Source organism: Acanthaster planci, linkage group LG07 (genome assembly GCF_054643075.1).
Source record: "Acanthaster planci isolate LZ-2023a linkage group LG07, COTS_SCS, whole genome shotgun sequence".
Classification (NCBI taxonomy): domain Eukaryota; kingdom Metazoa; phylum Echinodermata; class Asteroidea; order Valvatida; family Acanthasteridae; genus Acanthaster; species Acanthaster planci.
Window position 1 is genome coordinate 10,948,994 of NC_141783.1, and position 22,042 is coordinate 10,971,035.

Genomic DNA, 22,042 nt, shown 5'->3' on the forward strand with positions numbered 1-22,042 from the left:
TCCTGAATGGTTCCACCAATCCAAAAATACCGATGACAGTGAGACTTGTTGTTTAAAGAGAGAGAGGGAGAAAGCCAATGAGCAGTGACCTTTGTGGCTAGACTTAGGCCTACTGAGAAGCAAGACTCCTCTGATAACCCCTGCAGGCCAAGTGACAGGGTCAACAAGTGCACAGTGCAACAAGTGGGGAGCTAGCAAAACAAGGGCTGGTGTCTCTCCAGGGACACCTTCTATTCATGGCATGAACATTTATACAAGGGGACAGGTAGAATTTTTCTTTAGTGAACAGATGAACTCATCATGGAGGTGGTGTTGTACTTCCACGTATGGGTTGGACTACAGCCTACATAGACAGTACATCTTTTGGCATACCGGTAGTTATGAACACTTTGTAATTTAGTTTGTATTTAACGTACATGTACCCGTTGCATGTATCGGTGCAGTAGTCCCGGTAACTTTTCAAATGGTGCTACATGTACATGTACAAATGAAATACATGTACAACATCCCTGAGTACACCAGTACACTCGGCTGTTCAGATACAAACCGTATGGGGCTTTGTATTAGGAAAAGTGAAATACCCTTTGTGTCTGGTGACATGTGGACATGATTTTCTTCTACTTTATAGCAAACTCAAATTCTTGTAGAGACTGAGTGAATGACTTTGCCGAATGTGCGTTGCCAGTGGTAGCCTGATTACCGAAGGGTAATGGGTGACCTTGTGAAAGAAGGTCCCACCAGGAAGATGTCTGAAAATTCTGCTCTAAGTAGTTTTGCAGCAATGGCTATCCGTCTTTCACCCTTGTCAGCCATGCCCAAATCTGTGCATAATGTAAAGAATTTTACAATCTGGTATTCTTCATTGCTCATGTCTTGAAGAGGGTTCAACTCTTGTCAATGAATCCTTGAGTTTCACCAGCTGCTACCTCATCAGCCAGTGATGAAATACCGGTAGTATTCAGTTGTTACTGACAACTTCAGGGCACTTGCCTTCTTTTCAAGCTTTTCTACATTGCTGTTTTGGAATCAGTTCTCTGAGCAAGAACACCTTTCTTTAATTCTTTGAAACAGTCTTTGATTTGCAATGTTTACTGGTAGATATCAATTTCCTACATGTACCGGTACATTGTACATGTACATACATGTACTTGTAGATACAGGAATGCACGAGATGTCACTTTGTAATCCCAGTCTTCAGAGAAACTATTTGCCTTTGTACAGATCTGAGCATGTTGGACAGTGGACAGGATGTACCGGGGGTACAGTGTAATAAAATGGCAGCTTGAATAACAAGCTTCATTACAAAGCCACTTTACTTTTTTACTTTGCAATTGTTATCCGCACACCGATACATGTACGTACATGTACATGTACTACATTCTGACTTCACTGCTGGTGAAAAACAAGCTGTGAAAACAAGATCACATACATGTACATGTATAAGTACTGGTACTTTGTATGAAGATGAACAGATTCATCAAGGTCAGAAAAACAAATCAAATGTCTTTCCTGTCCTCCTTATACTGAACATAAAGTTCTGCTAGAGCAAGGAAACTGATATACAAAATGTATGAATCCAATTCTGAAAAATACAAGTCAAACCAAATGATGAAGGGAAAAGCTTAATTTTCATATCCAGCTTTTCCATTCTCCATTCAACTGATATTTAATTTATGTTCATCTGCCGGTCAGTATTTGAACATGTACCGGTTCAATGAACAGTGCAGAAATGGTACTTGAGGACAAATTTCACTTTTTTTTGCAAATCTGCTCCCATGTTTTACATGTACAGTACATGCACTACACATACATGTACCAGGTACATGTACATGTACGTTGAGGGTGCTGTTCACTTTAGAAAACTCCAGTCAATTCTACACGTGTACAGTACATTTATGTGTCTTGTCAAAAATATGGTCGAATCCAAAAAAATACCAATAACCGGAAGCACTCTCACCTACATGTACAGGTACAAGTATGTGTACCAAGTGGCCCTGGAACAATACACCTACATATACATACAGCATGTTTTAGATTGCTGTCCAAAAGATCAAGGTCAAGCGTAGATATAAATGTAGAGTCAACAACTTTCAGGAAAAAGCACCTCCCCCACTGGAAAATTAACCTTGCAACAGGCAAGGAACAGCATGGGGGAGATTGGGTCTACGATGTCTAACAGCTGCCAACATTAAAATTGTAACCTCCAAGAAATGTCTCAGCCAAACTACTTTTGCTTGGTCGGCATATGGGGCCATGCATACTGGTATGTGTCTGGTTTATGCTGTGTTGCCAGATATGAACAGGAGGTGGCAGTGGTTCAGTCTTGCATGGTGAAACTGTTCAAGTAGACACAGTCTCACCACAGCAGTGTTGGTAGCAGAAAGAAGCAGACAGCTCAGGGGTACATAATGTAATTTTTCTCATGCACTTTCACACTCGGATCATCAAGCCATTCTACCAACTGCCTGGTACGGTAACAAGCAGCCTCGGACACAAGTACTGGTACTGTACAAGTTTCATTTTGAAGAGCAATGTATCCCTAGGTACAAAGCATGTGTCTTTTATCTTTGCAAGTAATTGTAATTTGTGATAGTATCATACTGTTGTGTTTGACGCATTACAAGTGCAGGACATATCGGTACATGTACCGTACATGTACAGTATTGTCCACATTTATCCTGGTTTATAAGGGTACATGTACGTTTCTCGTCATTTGTTACCTTTTACATGTACATGTACCATACCGGTAGGTGTTGGGTATTGGTTTGTAGTCTGTCTGCATGCCTGTCAGTGTTTGTTGGTCTCTCTGGTATCTGTGCAAAAAAGCACCACCAAACCATCATCCTTTTACAACTGGACTGATCACATTTTCTGACTGAAAACCGCAGTCTAAATTACCAATCGTGGCGATTTTGTGACTTCCATCAATCTCTCGCGGTGACGTTAGAGAAACATTTTGCTGCATCGTGGCCTGTTTGACCTTTGACATCAACCCAGATAGTGCGCCCTCTTTTTTATTCGATATTCATGAGCCCCTCCACGGAATGGCGACGCTCTGCGATTTTTCTCTTCAGAACAATTTTACTCAAAAGAAAATCCGTCATTCTGAATGATGTTCGCAAAAAAATGACGTTCGAGACATAAAATACGATTCATGATGAAAATCGAATGCTCAGAGTTGTTAATTCTAATTTCATTTTCAGCGGAGTTATCTCCAAAATAACCGGCAAAATGAAAATCGTGCATGGGATTTTCGAGCACTACACGTGACAGCATTTTCGGCATTCTCGAACTTCATCAAAATTCTGTCAAATATGATGTTTGCAACAAACATATTGTACTCATTATAAATTTTGGATGCAGCTAAACTTAAAGATAATTTTTGGTGGTCGAAAGATACATGTACAAGACCTGGCAAATATGTTGGTATAGTGAGAGTGATTATTAACAGTAAGAGAATGAAGAGAGCCAAACGTTTTTCATCATTTTCCGTCAATTTTGTGCTCTTTTTTTCGTGGCTTATATTTTTTAAAAGTTATTTCTTAGGTGCTTCAAAATACATCAGTCGAAAAATATACTGAATTCTCCTTCTTGTTGAGAGGAGTTTTGAAATCAAGTTCTCTGGTGTAAACACTTTGACGTAAAACTTTAAATGAATTCAACTCCATTTGATTTTGATTTGACTGGTAGCCAACCAAATGTCCAACATAAGTCAGGTATATTCTGCCTAATTATCCCCATATAATCATTTTTTTAAATCTGAAGGTGCTAATTTGTATTTTACATGATCAAAATCACTCTTTTAGAAGTTTTGAAAAATGATATCCGGAGTTGCACTTTGGTCCACTTTATGGAGACCATGCCATATACAAAAGTGGCACACAAAACTACAGGTACCGGTATGGAGACACTCCTGTTCTGCTTAGAATGACATCTATTACATGTACATGTATGTACTTTGGCTCATGAATATGGAAATCTTCAATATAACAAATTCCAAAATGCTGAAATGTCTCCCTTTGACTGCAACCAAGGAGGTGGAAAGTCAACGTACATGTAACATTGACAAGTACATTTTCAATTGTACTCATAAAAAAACCATGGACAGTGGTTTTGACACTGCGGTTTAGGCAAAAGTGCTCTTCTTGTCCATGTTCTCGTCTAAGAACAGCTTGTATTAAGTAAGTTTTTCTCTCACAGGAATGTGTACATTTTGAATGGGACTGAAGAAATATATGCTCGTAGTAAGTGCGATCTTGTCCCAAGCATGCTAGTGTTAATCGCGTTCGACTGTAAATGAAAATACATGTACCGGTACATGTACCTGTACATGTACTAGCACTGTACACGTACATGTACATATAAGTCACTTTCAAAATCCTATTTTTATGTACATGGTTCCTTTAAATAAGAAACTGCTACATGTACAAGGAAGGCCAAATTTTTTTTTCTTTTACATCATCAATTTTGTTGTGAGAAGACATATGCATGTGCAAATACTTTCACAAAATTAAAATTAGCCACAGGGGATGCAGAATTGCAATGTTGAGCTTTTCAACCAGGGTTTTTCTTTTGGGATAATGTTGACAAAACAATGTTTTCCTCACATGGAAATTCTGGAGTGTGAATTTATGAAAATGTTTCTGGTTTCCTGAACTTTCGAAGCACATGTACCGGTACTCGTATGAGCGTATGACTACATGTACAGTGTATGTACAGCACAATTTATATTTTCACAAGTACCGTACCAGTGCATGGCAAATATTTGAAATAAATACGGCCATTTGTGCAGAGATGACAGAGATTCAATGAATTTACAGACATGCTTACTCTATGTACATACATGTACATGTACAAGTGCCAGGTACATGTACATGTATACAATATATTTTGTATGTAGTTACTTTTGTGCATGGCAATCAACAGTAAATGCCTGAAATTCCATTACACTTCAATCCGGGCACATGTACAGCTCTCCCAGTAAAGTGCATACCATATGCTGATCCACAGACCTGTCAAAATTCAGCTTCGGCCAAGCTCAAGTCATACAACGATTATCTAGGGGGACTGCAATGCCTTCCATTCAATTTCAGAGTAAATATCTGATGGCCCCAGCTCGCTGCAATGGCCAAGCACGAGCGTTTAATGTGGTGGTTGAAACCCAATTACAAGCAGTGCTCCAAGGTGCGGAAGGAAGACGACCTGACGACCATTATGCGGACCCTTGGAATTGCAAATGGCCACTTGATTTAGTCGCCAGGGCTGGGTCATTGAGGACCTCTTGGGCCAACAGGTTAGATATTTTGTGAAAAGACAATTATTTGAATTTTGAGCTGCAGCTGTGTGCCCATGGCACATCTCTCATTTTCTGATTGAAGATCTTTGTCCTGAAGAAAAAACCTTACAATTTTGTTTTTTTCTCAAGATGAAATGAAATCCTAACATGTGCACATAGCAATTAAAAGCAAGCTCCTCAAGAAGAATGGTACTGGATTCAAAACATGAGAGAAACTACATGTAGGTAGATGAACATGTTGACAATCCATCATATATAAACAGTACAATGTTAGTCCTTCCTTGTTGGAGAGGTTGAATTGCTTAAATTCTACACCTTGCAATCACTTAGATGTATTTAAAAATCTTACAAAACTCAGGGGTGTGTTTTGGGGAAAATGAAAAATCCACAAAACATTCTTCGGAGGGTTTTGCAAGTCGCGTTGGCCACAGCTTCCCTACAATTCGCGGCATATCTATTTGATTACAGGAGGAGATTCAGGTACTACATGTAAGCCAACACAAGAGCTGTTCTTACTTTGAGGGATACAATTATGACATTTGCTGCAACAAAACCCTTGTCCTTATTCACTTCAATTGCAATTATACATGTAAGCTATAATTGGTGACAATCAAAGACCTACAAGTAGAAGTGTAATACACACACACATGCAGTTATCAGTGATCGACAAAATTCTATCTCAATTTATTAAAACTGAAAACTGTCTTGTACAGATGAGTACTGCATTACTTGTGACACCACGTGCACTTGCAGTACCCAGGTTTGTTGATTTTTAAATGTACATGTACGAGAAAGTCACGATAATATATTGATAATATATCGATTTCCCCTTGGTTAATTCTCTGTCCACCTCGGTTTCCAGCCAGAAAATTTCCAAGAATTCTTTAATCCTTCGTCTAAATTCAGATCCCCTTCCCTACTTACTACCTTGTATGACATTTTTGATGGACGTCGACAACATCAGACCACCACGAAAACGAAACGAAACACAATGGCAGACGGACGCAAGTTGTACACAGTGCATGCAATGACAACACGTGTACTGTGCATACACACACAGCGAACGTACAGTACATGTGCATACAAGGATCATACTGCTGGCCTGGGTCCCTATGTTTTAAATATGATACCCCCTCCGTTCAATGTACATGTACTATTACTTATGTATCTGGCGCATTTCCAGGGGGAGTAACAAGCAAAAGCGTATGCTAAACACCTAAACTTGTGCAAGTCTTTCACTTTGTTTGCACCAAATATTGTAGTCTTTGCATTACATATTGAAAGCGTTGATAATACAGAAATCCGGAAAGTCTCACAGAAATTCCGGATAGTCTCACAGAATTTCCAGAAATCCGGAAAAATCCGGGCAAATTACACCCCTGAATACTTCAAAGTAAAGTCAACCACTGTATCTGTAGTGTGACAAAAATTTTCTCTGAGGATTTCAAAGGAAATTACTGCAAGCATACATGAAAACATAGACTATGTACAGCATATAAGTACATACACAGAACAAACAATATCACAGCACGAATTTTGTGATCATTTGCAAGCATGGTTCAATGGTTTATAAGATTGGCCTTACTTTCTCCAAGTTCCAGCTTGGATAATTGCAGATTGAGCTGGTGACAGCGCCTCATCTGTCCTCATAGCTTCTTCAGCACCAGGGTCGCTCATCTGGGAGTAGCGACCCCAGTTGGGTGACCCAGACATGGCCTTTGACCGCTGTACAATTTGTCGAAGGACAAGAAACTTGGAACCACAGATTAATGAGGGGGATCAGTTCGTTTCCTTGTACTCTGGCTCATGCGTCTGCTTCATCTGACAAACCTGGAGTGGACAGAAAACAGGAAAACAGATCATGAAATACATGTACTGTAAATGCATTGTTACGATACATGTACTTGTACATGTACCTCTTACATACATGTATATTCATGATTGAGAAAGGAACTCTCATTGGTCCATTCATCATCATAAACCAGTTGCTGTTTTTGCAGTTCAACCATCGAATACACAGGTACCGGTATCTTTGCACAGGTCAAATACGACTGCCTACTGAACTCTTCCCCAGGAACAGTTCAGTGGAATTGTTGCCCAGGTAATAGAGTGCATGCATGTATGTACTCCAAGCCACTTGTGCCTCGGATAATGAGGTACATGTACATGTACATGTATATCATTCCTGATAAAAATGATATCATTTCTCAACGTTCCACAGTTTCGCCTACACTTGCGCGCAAGATTGATTTCATGATGCCATTTCACAAGGTTCCACTTACTGGTACGATTTGGGTAATGTTAGAAAGCAAACTACATGTACATAAAATTTTGGATTTTTGCTAAAATATTCTTCTCCACTGTGTCCAGAACCAAAGAAACCCATGGTTGGACAAAGTCCCTTGTATTTTCAGATCTATGGTACACTGTACTATGGTAGTGGTCTCATATTGTCAGGTAATTGTCATAACTGTCAAATTTGTCATTATCATTCTGTTGCCAAGATGGTGTGAAGGTCACACGCCACATGTAACAGTAGTTAAACCAGAGGTCTTAAGCTTTAATACACCTGTACTTAAACGTAAATCTATATGTAGTTGGCATTTACCACTTGCACGTACACGTACCGGAACAGTGGTACACGTAGGTCTCGATTGGGTAAGGTCTGAAAGAATGAAGACTATTCAAATATATTCTTTAAATTTTTTGTCTATCTCCAATTAAATATTTCCAGGGTTCCTCTACACGCATGCGCTAACAACAGATGAGACAAACTGTTATTAATGCAGATCACTTGCAAGGATGGCTCCTCTAGGGGAACCAACATGAAGACAGCCAGCAGTTTAGGTCACTGAGGCAAGGTGTGATGATCATGTGCAGGGGATGAACCCTATGATATTTCCTGCAAGCCCTCCCGATGGATGCAATGAACGTCTTCGGTCAAGTCGGCGAGGATTCAGTCCACGAAGGTGAATATCATTAAAGGAACATTACAAACCGTGCGCATCTTTTAAAGGCCAACTGAGTTGTTACAAAATAAAAGTAAATATGAGGGAGGGATTTGGACTGGACAGGGTGCAAATGAAGACTCAGTGTTAAAGGAGAAGAAAACAAAAAAAGAGAACCCCGAGGAAATTCCTCCAGTGAACCTCAAAGCAGGAAATCAAGTTTGTATGAAACATGCATCAATATACTACGTGTGCCATTTGTGTACATGTACAAAAACAAACACCACCGAGTAGATTTTTTTAACCCTTTCCTATAATTCACTTCACTTCCAAAATTATAAATTCAACGTGAAAATTATATCAGCTGTACCCTTCCCTTTAATAATGATCAATAAAGCCAGTCATCAGCAAAAATGCAAAAAGCCATTCAAGTCTCAGGTTACATGTACAATCCAAATCCACACACAGTGCTTCGTGTATTTACGCATGTATTGTACTGGTATGCTATAAACCTCACCACGGATTGGAGTACCGTGCACATTATTGACACATTACAAGCGCATGTACCGTACTGTACATGGACTGGTACGTACAGTACTGTGCATGTAACATCCCCTCCCCACTGAAGAAGCAACAGACATGCAAAAGCTCACACAAGGCTTGGAACACTGAGCAATCTCAGATTTTCAGTACTCCAAACATGAATTAAAATACTTCTTAACTGAACTTACAATGTATGGGTGTTCATATACATATACCCGCAACCTCCTGCTTACTAGTGCAGACAGAATCCTAACTTGATCCTAACTTTTCCTCACAAAAATGACAAAAGCGCTGGAGGCGTATCTCCTTATGTACCGTACAATCTACCAGTACAGTAGTTGCACACAAGTGTGGTAGCATGTACGTGTACTAGTAAGTACATGTATGAGTACATGTACAATGTAAATGTACATGTTCACATAAACACGTACATTTCCACATGTACATGTACATGTGTAAATGGCACACATATGGTAGTTTAATCATGGAAGATTGTAAGGAACATCCTGTTTGTGACCCAGATAGACTGTTTTTTGAGAATTGTAACTGACAAAAGTTTTTTCTGGCTGTGGGACAGTACAAGCACTTACTCCTACTCAATTTCTACATGCTCCCAAAATAGCCAGCCAGAGGTGAAAGGAAGGGCATGTTTAATGAGTAATACTCCTCCGGTGTACATGTAAGCATACATCTACTGGTATGTTATCTATATTTAGATTACATGTACACTACATGTAGGTCTCTATGTTCCCACAAATAGCAAATGAGGCTGTTTGTAGTCTTAAGGTTCAGTGTATTTAAATACATTTTTCTGAGCTCCTCTGTGAACTGCCTCTGCGAACTGCCTCTGCCAAGCCACATTCCCTCCTGGGTCGCTCTTAATGTGCACTGTTACGTGTACAACACATGCATCCTAATCCAGCATTGCGTTATAATCCTACATGTCATGTACAACTGTGAGTGCAAAATTGGGTCATCAGCGGGCTCAAGTGGCAGCCAATTAAAACCCAGATAGAGGATGTTTGAGGATTTACCAGTACATGTCCGGTACAGTACGTACATGTAGCAAGGGGCTGTCCCCAAAATGTGCTCACAAAGAAGGGAAAGGTGTTGGCACTGCAAGCATTATGCACACAGGAAGGGGGGGTCCTAAGCCAAAGCTACAGCACATGTACCAGTAAGTACCGGTATGCGTTATGTGCTGCATCGAGTACATTCTCATGAACTCAACTTACTGCACATGCATGGTACACTGTACATGTACAGAATACAGAACGTGGTAGGGGACAAGTCTACAATGTTATTGATGGCTTCTAGGGGTTGGATCAACTTCAAGGCATCTATTAAGACAGGTGACTGTCAGGCCTATCCAAACTCACCATTCTCTTAAACCCATGTTTACACCAGAGTCCAGCTATCGGTACCAGCTGGGTTTAAAATTAGTGATTCAGCAATGTTGGCTATTATCCTAAATGGTGAGAAAATACCCGGTATTGTGTTACATGTAGGCCTACCGGTACCAGAAGCACTGCATAAAAAGCAACTGTGGCCAGAACTTTGGCTAAAATTTGTCCTTTGAATCCCAAATTTTCAAACCTGATCCAGGGTTCCTTTCTGTCAAGCAGAAAGCATCTGGGTCAACCAAAATGCTGCAGGTACTGGGGTTTGTCAAAATAGTACCACCCTTGAAATTTGGAAGAAAATCTTATCTGCATGCATTGGTACATGTACAGTGTACTTGTATCATCCAATTACAATATGTACATGTACTGATATCAGCACATGTATAATAAACATATCCGAGAGCAGAAAGCAATGCAGTGACACTTGGTATAAGAATACCACATGGCTGATTTACAACATGTACCATTCTACAGACCCCTTGCAGCTGGTACCTACATGTGTAGTAACAGCTCCTTTAACATGGCAAGGAACCAATGAAAATCCTGAAGTGCAACCCCTCTATTTTAAGAACACACTTGAAGGAAGGGGCCCAAAATAATTTTGCCTTAATCATGATAGCAAACGGAAAACTCTAAGGGCTAGACATTTTGACTGGAGACATGCATTAATGCATTGATGAGTCACCAGAGTTTTAAAAATCTAATATTAAAATTTGTGGATGACCTTTCACACAGAAATTCAAATACAAGTTAATGACAAATGACTCATACATGCACATGTACATGTACCTTTGGTACAAGAGGTACAAGCTGACTACATGTATGTACAGTATATACATGTACACATACTGGGTACTTAGGTACTGTACATGTACATATACAGGTACGCCGAGTTAAATCACAAATTACTGTGCTAAACACAAAGGTTCCCTCTTACACAAGAGATGAATACCCACAGGGGATCACAAAGATGACGCAGTTTTTGCAGGAGCCATGAGACATTTCCTTCTGACTGCACAGCTAGTAAAAATAGCTCCTTGAACTAGTTTCAAGAGTACAGGGTTTGACGCATCGTTAAATGAAGAAATACTTGTATAGGTACACTGTACAAAAACTCAGATACTTGTAGCATATACAAGACAAAACCTGTACTTAAAATTAACATCTCCCCTACACAAAGTACATGTACATCTTGAAATAGTCTGCGGTACCCACTGACTGCGGTGCATCTGACTCGGACTGGCCAGCCGACCCTGGCAAACTCGGTGGTTGAGTGGTCAAGACATCTGCACTAGCAAGCAGGAGAGGTCGTCGGTTCGAGTCCCACCTATGTAAGCTTGTGATTTTTTTTGCAAGCTATTGGACAAGCACTGAGTATACAGTGTTTATAAATATACAAGTACATGTATATGTCAGGTAAGGACAAACCTGTTATTAAAGTTAACATTTCCCTGACGCAAGGTACATTTTGAAACGGTAGCAATATACTGATAAATTGAAAATTATTCATCTTCCTATGCAGGTTGAAAACTTCTGTAAGGTAAAGTCACATGTACATTCTATTGTTATATACCTGGTACATGTACATGTACAATGCATGTAAAAATATGCTACAGCTGAACAATACTTTATGCTCCGACTTGTAAAAGCTTTTGCAATTCAACATCATCTCTTTTCACAGAGGCTATTCGACATAAATGATTCACATGTATATTTGGGAATGACTATATGTAGGCCTATGTACATGTACCGAACAGTACGATGTACCGGTAGATCCACACTTTTTCAAAACAAAAGTTTCTTTTCAAACTGTCCCACCTAAATGTAACCTTAATAACAACCCTCCCAAATAAACATCAAAGTTCACAGACATGCCCATAAGAGATGACTTCCTTTCAAAGCAAAGTACAATTCCCATTGAATGGAGAAGACAATGACTAATCACTTTACTACAAGCACGACAAATTTACAAAGACCTGTAAAATAAACAAGTTTGTGTATGGCTCTGACTACCTTTGGTACCTGTATAGAGTGCAAATAACTGTGCAGTTTACAGTACAATTAACATGTACCCCTGTGATGCTGGGATGGAACTACGTGTATCAAACAACTGAAGTATAAAGACAGAAGTTCAGTACCTGTTTGGTACCTGTACTCTTATCATGGAATGATGGAATGTTCAATTCCAATGAAAACATTAGGTTCTGACACTCACTCTAATAATCCAAAATTCTTCGAATTCCACCAGAAATCAGAGTGTTTTAGAGGAGTTTGCATGTACATGTAAATGTTTTATGCACACTGTATCAGTGCACGTAGATGACGAGTACATGTACTTCACATATACATACATGTACATTGTATAGATGTAGACCATTATAAAGAATGTCGCATGGGCTGATATAAGTGGATTTAGAAAGGTACAAATGTATTTGCAGTAAAAAGGTTTATTGGTTTCCCAACTCCTCAAAACTTTGAGTGGATGACAGAGCAGCTAAAAAGTGAGACATTGCAAGTACAGTAAAAAATTTGTCTACATGTAAGTGCACTGGTACCTTTGATACCAATCTGTACCAGTATTTTAATAGAAATTCAGAAAAATGTTGCAAGAACTACATGTACATGTAGAAGTGTACTTCCAGTCCATTCTGTAGGCCTACAAGTACATGTACAGAGCATGTACACCGTACATGTAGGTAGATGGAATGTGCACACGCCCCCCAAAAATACATACTACAAAAACTTACTGTGCTTGCTGGATGAAAACACAGCAGGTTCACCTTGTATGCACTGATGAAACCTGTGTAAGTCCGCAAATATACTGGTACGGAAAGTGAACAAAGAGGTACTGACGCCTACAGCTACAGCGTAAATTATATATACCGGTACATCATACACACACACATACATGTAGGTAGGCCTACCTGGTAGTGTTGTGGCGTTGCTGCTTTGTAACCTCACTGAGGTCAAAGTACTGGTACGAGTCCAGCAAGATCCCACATTTGAAATACACATAGGTCAGTACTTCCAGGATGCTGGGGTACATTAACTGACAACAAGTTATACAGCTTCCCTTATCAGGACGTATGTACACAGAAGTGTATAGCCTCAGACAATGGTGATTCATTCCCAGTCAACACACACTGTATGGTACCAGTGGATTATAAAAAGGGACTTGTCTCCACCCTTAAAAATATCAAAGTGAATTTTCTGGTCCTTTGCCTGTTTAAATATAAAACTGCATACATGTACAGGCATGACAATATACTTAAAGAACAAGAACTTTAAGCCGAGTATTAAAAATTCAGGCGATAGGGCGTTGCAGTGACTTATATATGTACATGTACAATGTACATATTGGCCCTACATGTATATTGTACATACACATGCACATTTGTACAGTTAATCGTGAAGTTAACTGAATTCCTACCATTTTCCAATGCACTAGTTTATGTAGAGAAATGGAAAACATTTTGCATGCAATGTATGCAACAGAAGGAATCAACACAGAACAGAGGATCTTTCTGCATGTGCATAATGCGCAGGAATACCTTGTGGTGACTGGTAAGGGATCATTTCCTCTCATTTGAAACTTCATCTTTTCATCCACTTCCAATCCCTAACAGTCCCAAATCCTATGATTTCAATATGATTTTACATACACCCTAGGGCCTCGGCGTCCTTCACAGTCACAGCCAAATCTGAGACGACTAATGATGCATGCATTATTGACCATTTGGCCTATTACAAGTACTTGTACTATAGGGTGTGACAGGACTTCCTGAATCTACAATGTACGAATATTCAGGTATAAGAGTATGTAAATCCATCCCTCTAGGCAGTTTTTGTAATAATCTATTTAATTAGACAGGAACAGATGGGAGAATTCCGATCTTGGGGGTTTGTACTAAAATGTTCATTAGTTACTGATATTACACTCAGCCCTTAGTTACAGATTGAAAGTGCTTGGCTTGAGGGAAGGGGGGGTTGACACCCTGACTTGAGGGTCCGCTCCGACTTTTGTCTCTGATTGTTGCTGGCCATGAAAATATGATATGTACAACTTGTACATGTATGTAACTTGAGACTGATCTATGTTGGAAATACATGTAGATGTACCGATACTGTATGTGGTAACTTACAAATTTCTGAACATTGTTCTGACCATCTGATACAATCTTGGTTAAAAACCTACTCAGTAAGATACATTGGATCTAAATTGAAGTAACTGTCAAACAAACTTGACAACTTGATCATTGTGTATTGACAATGAGAAAAAATACAGGAATCAATTGATGGGGTACCAGATTGGATCACTTGTGAATTATAACTGGTGATTGTCAAAATTCACAACAATTGCAGCCCTGTTGATGCTATTATTAGCTCACATCCTGTTGTTTGATGAATGAAACGATTTCTTCGTGACCCTTCAGCCCAGACGTGGGCTGTGCTCCACCTTGAGGATGTAAGATAATCCCGCGGATCCTTGCAATTTAATTTTCAGTCTGTGCAACAGTAAAGTTCAAACCACAGTCAGGGAAATGGTAATTAAATGCTGTCAACCGGCCAGGTACATGTACATGCAGTCACTCTTAACTTTGAACAAATGAGTGCACTAAGCTATAAGACAGGTACATGCCACCGATGCAGTTTACTCCTGGAGGTACAGCAGCTCTGCTTACATGTACCGCTAACATCTCAAGCCAAATACAAATACAAAGGCATTGATACTCTGTGGCAAAACCCAACCCACTTTACACATCATGGGATCAATTGAAATTCACAAATACCTCAGACAGTCTCCCTATTCAACAACCTGCAACTTGACTGTGTATTTAATAACATTTGATGATGCCCACTGAGATGCCCACATCGTGTACCATACGTATATACCGGTATGTGGAATGTTGGCTAACATTTTAGTCCTTGGTAAGTCATTACAAATGAGTCCATACATGTATACTGGTACATGTATGCCATATTGAGCAAAAAAAGCATAGGCTACATTGTAGGCTGTACTTGGGGGCCCTTGTCCTAAAGTTTTAAGAAACTGACTAGGCCTCGGTCACACTCAGAGTTCCATACAAGTACCGGTATGTGGACAACACTCATTTTCCCTTGCAGTAGTTATTATTAGTCATCAGAAAGTGATAAAATGTCCAAAAAAGTTAAAATTTGCAAAGACAATATTGAAGCGTTAACTTACAAAAAATTTAAATTTTTCGACCAGTCTCAATGACACTGAGGGTGTAATGGATCTCTTTTCATACAGCTCAATCACACAATGAACTGACATGACAGACTTGATGTACATTTGTCCACGATTAACAGACACACCAAAATTTTTTAGGAAAGAGTTCCATGTAATGATGTATATGGACAATCCGGACAACATTTGATGCCCCCGTGCACAAACCAATGAGACTTGTCTGAAAAAAATGAGGGGTTTCCAAGTTAATGCTTCGGAATTTTCCTTGCTAAATTTCACTTTTTAGGACATGTATAATCACTTTCTGACAGCTGCTGTAACATTTTAAGGGAAAATGATTACTATTACACTGTAGTAGTGTTGCCCCTCCAGGGTTGTCCATAACTCTTTCCATTTTTTACCCGAACTACGTGTAGGCCTAGTACTGGAGTACTGGTAACTGTCCTTTTTATCATTCACAGTTAGGGCCTACCTAACATGTCTAATTACTGTTTTCTTGGGATAAGTCGACCATAAGAATCTTCATCTTAAATATCGCGTCAACAGGTCCAGGACAAATACAGCATATGCAGCACCAGTAGGCTGGATGGGCGAGTATGTACGCATGTACATTACCAGTAGCAGTAGTACTTGTCATGCTTGTGCGAAGTGCGCCGGCAAGACGATATATACAGTACATCTCCCCAGGCCTGCTGTGACAGGCCTAACGTTATACTTTTACCAGTTCAGACCTAAAGTTTGCGCTTCACCTGACCAGATCTGCACAGCAAACTAAATCCATCCAAGAAACATCAGGGTTTAAACTTACCGATAAAAAGACTTCATGGAAAATCAAGAGTAACGACACCAGCAACTTGTCCGAACTTGTCACTGGCTCATCACTGCACTCCATCAACGTTACTAGGGCTAGCTTGTTACGCTGGTGAACAGATTCAACGTGGGTACCAGCGAAAGGTCGCTTGTTTGGTGAACCCGGAAGTGATTTCGATCGAAACACACCGTCGTCTGCTGGTGAAACTGAAAGGTTGGTATTTATAATGGATGTCCTTTTGATTCGTAGTTCAAAAAGCACTTAGGCCTAGTCCAGGAATCCGAGTTAATGGGAGCGATTGCAGTTTGTACAAAATGCATCGGAGGCAATGAATGCAGCCGTGGCAGCAGATTCAGATTGTCGTCAGTGTTGCCTGGTGACTGATTACTCGTTGGGTGCCCGGAAAAATGTAGTAAGGGTGAAAAATGGGTCAAAAGGCTACATTTAGGTTTTTAGGAAATTGATAGAGTATTGAAATATCTTTCATTTGGTATACATGTTGATTCAAGGGACTACGTCATTCTGACCTAATTAACAGAATGAAAAGGACAAGAGGTGGAATGAAAAGGATGAGAGGTGGTTTTACATTTCCTTTGCCCGGAATAAGGGCGTTACCACGTAATACAGATGTAACAAAACATGCACCAGCCTCCCATTAAAGTGTAGATGCAGTCGAAGTCTATTCCCAGCAAAAGGTAATTAGGATTGTTACATGCCGCTTGAGGGCACATTTAGGCATGAGGAGTTCTCGGCAAAAGATCGTTTGCATAAAATGTAAATTACTGTTAAATATCAAGGTTTTTTGTCAATAAAAATGTGAATCTTATATTCATCATCAGCAACACTTCATCTCACTAAACTTCAGACTTGTGTGATTCTTTATTTACTAATGGGAGCCCAAAAATTATCTCAAAAATTAATATTTGCGTGCCTGGACTGCTAACGTCCTTTTTCTTGGCATACAACGCTGTTAATTTGCAGTACAGTAGACCTCAACAAATGCAATTGCAACGTTGATGTGAATTTTACCTTCCACGCCGTGAAATTATCCCTTGTGAAAATTTTGGTTTTTCATGTATATCACTCTGTCGTGTCTTTATATTTGAGTATTTTTGTCTCAGATTTTTAGTGTGTGCTGTTTTATCTCCATCATTTCCAGCAACAATAAATAAATGTTGGTAGGGTACCTGTGACCTTCGCTCAATGTGTTCAAAAGTGCTTGCAACAGCTATAACTTTCACTAACCTGTGCAAATGAAGCAAGTGCGAGTGTAAAACTAACCCCACAATTGGTCATGCATGGAATGGTCATGCCAAAAAAGTAGTCCAACTAAATCAAGTACATGGGTACTTGTAAAAGGCATGTGGGTGCCTTCTAGGGCTAGTCTCTTGAAGTAATAGGTGCAATTCAGGAGTAGGTTGGGATGGTATAATGTGAGAGGCAAGGCTCTCTTTTACAGTACAGGAACTCATAGGTAAACCAGATCTGTCCACTGAGCTTGTTGAGAGCTCGAGAAATTTAGGACAGGACATTGGCTTATGGGTATAGATGGCATTGTAAAAAGTATGATATAGGGTGCCTTGGCTTGCCAGAAAGAATAGGAAGCTTTATTAAAATATAATGAATCCTTACATCCATTAGCTATTTAATTTTTTTTGCCCAGAATCTGGGACTCCACACAATGCCGGGTCCTAAAAAAGGCCGCAAACGGAAACATGAGGGCAGCACAACTGATTCTGGAGGAAGCAGCGGCAATGACAGCAGTGCCACCGTAAAGAGCCGTTACTTCTCTGCGCCTAAAAGCGTCACAAAGCCCAAGCCTAAAAAGGGTAAGTTAATGTTTTCAAAAATCGTAGTTCAAATCACTAATTCTTGAGCAGAGCTGCCATATGGGGGTGAGAGGTGGGAGGAGCCAAGCAGCCCCTCCCTATAAGCTTCTGCTTCTTGATAACTATAAGCCTGAGGAAATAATCACGAACTGAATCATGGCTTTTTCTTGTACAGTGTTTAATCATAAATTTACTTGCAGTGGGATTTTTATTTTAAATGTCATCAATTATGGAACAGCAGTAGTTGGCTCAGTCTTTTCATTTGTCAAGTCAAAATTTTTCATAACATGCGTAATGGCAACTCTACTTGAAGAACTGTACTGTCTCATAAATCATACTTGATTTTTGAATTATGAATAGGCTAAACTAACCTCTAACAGATGTCAAAGTTTCACATTAATCTGTCTAACTACCATGAATTATATCCACATGTCGAGGACCAAAAAATGTTAACCATCTATCCTGGCTCATGATGTATCAACTGTGATTGAAACAGCTTATGGCTTTACATTCCTTTGCTTCTATTTGTCGAGGGTAATATTATTAGCACTTGTGAATCCTGAATGGTGAACTCATCAACAGCAGGGGACCAATTTGTCAACTTGATACATACATGTAGTTGTTTTACTCATGTCAGAGGAGAGTAATTTCCACAGACAAATTTTCCAAGAGATCTGGAAGCCATCACGAGTCTATGAAGTGCCAAATCACAAGTCTACTCACAAGCAGCAGGGTATGAATCAGAGTTTTAATGACTCGAGTCAATGACTCAACTTGGGTCCCGACGGGCAAAGGACTCGGGTCACTTCAAGCAAATGACCCAACTCACTTTAGAAACCCCTCCAATGTTAACACCATGCCCAATCATACATGCCATCCAAGTGTTAAATGTTCATATCACAGGTGCAAGATTACCAGCTTCATTCTTTGATAAGCCCTGTGAGGACTTGGCCAAGTCACTACTGGGTCAGAGGTTAGTGCACTTGCTTGGCAGTGGTGAGCGTCTATCTGGCACCATTGTTGAGACTGAAGCATATCTGGGGAAAGAGGATTCAGCGTGCCATTCCTACAAGGGCAACAGGTCAAGTAGGGTGGAAGCAATGTATATGAGTCCAGGAACCTGCTATGTGTATCTCATCTATGGCATGTATGACTGTCTTAACATCTCAAGCTGTGGTGAGTAAAACACTGCTGATCCTTTTATTTCACCTCTCACAAAGGTAACTAGTCTAGTATTTATCAGCTTCAGGGGATTAGACATCTTGGACCCTGTTTGGATGATTTTGCAGCATCACTGAAAGCAAAGCCCAGCCAAGTACATGTTCTCCACACCTAAATGTTTCTTTGAACCGTCATCTACATGTAAATGCATCCCTCTCCATGAGAACATGGATGTCACCACTTGAGAACATCGTCAAAAATCTTACCTATGGATGTATGTAGTGACTAATGGATTCAGACAAGCAACTTTCTAATTCAAATTAACTCATTAGTTCACCACCTCATTTTTTGAAAAGCATGATATCCATAAGTTCAGTGAGACCATGCAGAGGATACATGCCATTCTTCACTAAATATTTAAGACAAGGTGCAAACTCAGCAGCATTTTTAAGAAGTTGTCTCCACCTGATGGGGGTACATGTACTTGGTTACCCAGGTGATGGGCAAGCAGTACTCATCCGAGCCTTGGAACCCAAGGAGGGCATCCTGACGATGTGCAAGTACCGAGGCCGACGCCGCAAGAACCCAACCAAGGAGATCAAGACCAGAGATCTGTGCAGCGGACCAGGCAAACTCACAGAGGCCCTCCAGATCAACAGGGCCGAGACAAACAAGGTGAACCTGGCCACCTGTTCCAACTTCTGGTTGGAGGCGGGACAGGGTCCAGTTGAGGCAGACAACATTGTTGTATGCCCTCGGATCGGTGTGGACTATGCAACACCGGAGTGGGTGAAGAAACCGCTGCGGTATTACATCAGGGGTGAGCAATGTGTAAGCAAGAGGAACAAGGAAGCCGAAAAGGCGATGGAAAGTACTTGAAGATTGCCACTGTTAAAGTAATCTGGTGAAATGTAATGGAAAGTTGTAGACATAAAATATTGCACTTATACTGTAAAAATTATGTCACTCAAGGTCCCATGTGTCATTCTCACCAAAGTATAGAGGAACAAGATTGTATAATTTTGTAATTGACATTTTACAAAAAATCATATTTGTGCCATGAGGTCTTTTTTTTTACTGAAAATCTACTGAAATAATTCATAATAAGGTAGCGTATTCAGCAGGGAAATTAGATTCAGCCAAAGCCTGTTGTGAAACTTTCATTTGTCACTATGTCACACTTTGTGAACAGCAAGGGCATTGCCATTTTCATCATTAGAAAATACGAAATGGGTAAACTGCTGTGAACCGATTTTGTTTCAGTCCAGTTTTGCTTTTGATGACTATCCTGAAGGAAAGTTTCATGCAGACTGGTTAGTATGCATCTATTTTTTTATTTACAAATTCATACAACCTTTTGCAACAAAGCACAAGACATGCTTTGTTTGCATGTGGACACAAGAAACAGAAAATAAAGAACTTTCAAAGAACATTGACGTGATTTGCCAAGATCTAGTAACATGTCTCTGGTACATCAGGAGACTGCATAGGAACATTATTCATTCATCCATGTATGTCAACGTGACCTGTCACCACAGAATGAGCTGGAAGTAGGAATGTTCAAAAACTGAGATATTGGTATTTTTGAATTCAGCAGAAAGAGAGCTTTCCAGTGGTATGTACATGGAAAACTTAGCGTAGAAGTATAAGGTGACTGGAAGCTTTGCGTCTTTGTTCCCAATATTGTTTTAACATTTAAGAGCATTCACAAAAATGCTAACGTCAAAATTGCTGAGAAAATGACATTTTTAAATGTATGATCCTGCAAAATATTTGGAATTAACAGGAGACTCTTTCCAAATATTACAAAACCCAAAAAACTGACCTCCACTTCAATGTGACTTTGAGCTCTTAAAATAGGAAAGAGCAGGATGTGACTTTACTCTCACTTTGTCGTGACGGGTCTCATATGATCCAGTGCTGTAGTTCATCACCAGTCCTAGGTAAGTCCATCAGAGGTTATCCAGTCTTAAGCAAAGTCACACACATTGGTTTTTCATTGCTCAACCAGTTACTTATGACCAGTCTTCTAGAAAGATGTTATGGACTCGACTACAACACTGATACAAAAAAAATCCTCAAAAAGCAATGCGAGAATAGGATTACAACTTGTTATTGCCAACATAATGGAAACTGAAAAGTACAAACACAGAAGATACAATTTATTCAAGAGTGCTTGAATTTTTTTGTCATGCTCTACCTCTGAGAAACGTTTGTATAAGATGTGAAATGGTAACGTTGTTTGTTACTCCAGTCAAGGATAAAATTTCTATTTCAATTACCGCATAAATGAATTTAACCAGCACAAGCCTGATGCTATAGGAACTCCTTGTATGCAACTGTAGCTGCATCTTGGTGGGTGCAGACAACTAATACTTGCTTGAATTTCTCCAGGAGCATGTGGACTTGAGATCGGTTGACATTCTCATAGTACATGATCTCCTCCAGATGATGGCGACCCCGAAAGTAGGGACAAAGTCTAGGATAATTTACACATGAAACTGCAATATTTATCAAGAATTGCACTGTGCTTTAATGATTTTGAAGAAATTTTCAGAATTTAGAATACAATTAAAGACTTCTTTTCCAAGTAGAATTTCCCCATCATTACTTCAGCAACAATGAAAGCAACTCTGAATAGTTGTTTTTTCTTAAAATAGTGGTTCAACCTATTCTTCCTGTTTGGTACTTAAAAAGCAGTATTCTAGAAATTGCCCAAACTTTCCTTGAACTTGGAATAAACAATATTACATGAGTGCAAACGCTTAATTGTACACCTGCATTGGCTTTCCATTTCTAGCAGTCAAATGTCACACAAAGTAACCCTCCCCTGAACAAAAAA

At 39.7% G+C, this 22,042-nt stretch overlaps 3 protein-coding genes across 14 annotated transcripts in view; 1 reads left to right on the plus strand and 2 right to left on the minus strand.

Annotated features, from left to right (window-relative positions):
- The window catches only part of LOC110973621 (inactive rhomboid protein 1-like), a 47,373-nt gene extending 31,032 nt beyond the window's left edge, over positions 1-16,341 (minus strand). The window contains exons 1-2 of one of the 4 annotated variants that reach the window (XM_022224556.2): positions 16,208-16,341; positions 6,882-7,126 (exon numbers count right to left, since the gene is read on the minus strand). In XM_022224556.2, coding sequence (XP_022080248.2) covers positions 6,882-7,009 — 128 coding nt within the window. In that variant the 5' untranslated portion in view covers positions 7,010-7,126; positions 16,208-16,341. Of the gene's footprint in view, positions 1-6,881; positions 7,127-12,937; positions 13,091-13,114; positions 13,476-15,871; positions 16,000-16,207 lie in introns of those variants that run through there. The other 3 variants (XM_022224559.2, XM_022224563.2, XM_022224557.2) reach the window with 3 other exon arrangements.
- Positions 122-21,974, plus strand: mpg (N-methylpurine DNA glycosylase). 8 transcript variants are annotated; one of them, XM_087139125.1, is made up of 5 exons: positions 122-374; positions 8,031-8,265; positions 17,874-18,039; positions 18,943-19,215; positions 19,697-21,974. In XM_087139125.1, exons 3-5 carry the CDS (start codon positions 17,892-17,894, stop codon positions 20,077-20,079), a joined length of 804 nt encoding a protein of 267 aa, XP_086995251.1. In that variant the 5' UTR covers positions 122-374; positions 8,031-8,265; positions 17,874-17,891; the 3' UTR covers positions 20,080-21,974. The 8 variants fall into 8 exon arrangements, with proteins under 8 accessions (XP_086995251.1, XP_086995252.1, XP_086995250.1 ...); XM_087139126.1 differs by lacking the exon at positions 122-374 and adding an exon at positions 2,314-2,468; XM_087139124.1 differs by lacking the exon at positions 122-374 and adding an exon at positions 2,379-2,502.
- Positions 20,515-22,042, minus strand: part of nprl3 (NPR3 like, GATOR1 complex subunit) — a 32,016-nt gene continuing 30,488 nt past the window's right edge. For both annotated transcript variants that reach the window (XM_022224565.2, XM_087139122.1), the window contains one exon: positions 20,515-21,679. In XM_022224565.2, the coding sequence (XP_022080257.2) occupies positions 21,517-21,679 (163 nt within the window). In that variant the 3' untranslated portion in view covers positions 20,515-21,516. The remainder of the gene's footprint in view (positions 21,680-22,042) is intronic.

What these genes read in the sequence shown, in the direction of transcription:
- mpg (XM_022224569.2), top strand. Translation starts at nt 16,539, where the DNA reads ATGAATGCAGCCGTGGCAGCAGATTCAGATTGTCGTCAGTGTTGCCTG. An exon ending in AAAGCCCAAGCCTAAAAAGG is followed by an intron (nt 18,040 to 18,942) that starts GTAAGTTAATGT and finishes TTCATATCACAG; the next exon opens with GTGCAAGATTACCAGCTTCA. An exon ending in TCTTAACATCTCAAGCTGTG is followed by an intron (nt 19,216 to 19,696) that starts GTGAGTAAAACA and finishes TTGGTTACCCAG; the next exon opens with GTGATGGGCAAGCAGTACTC.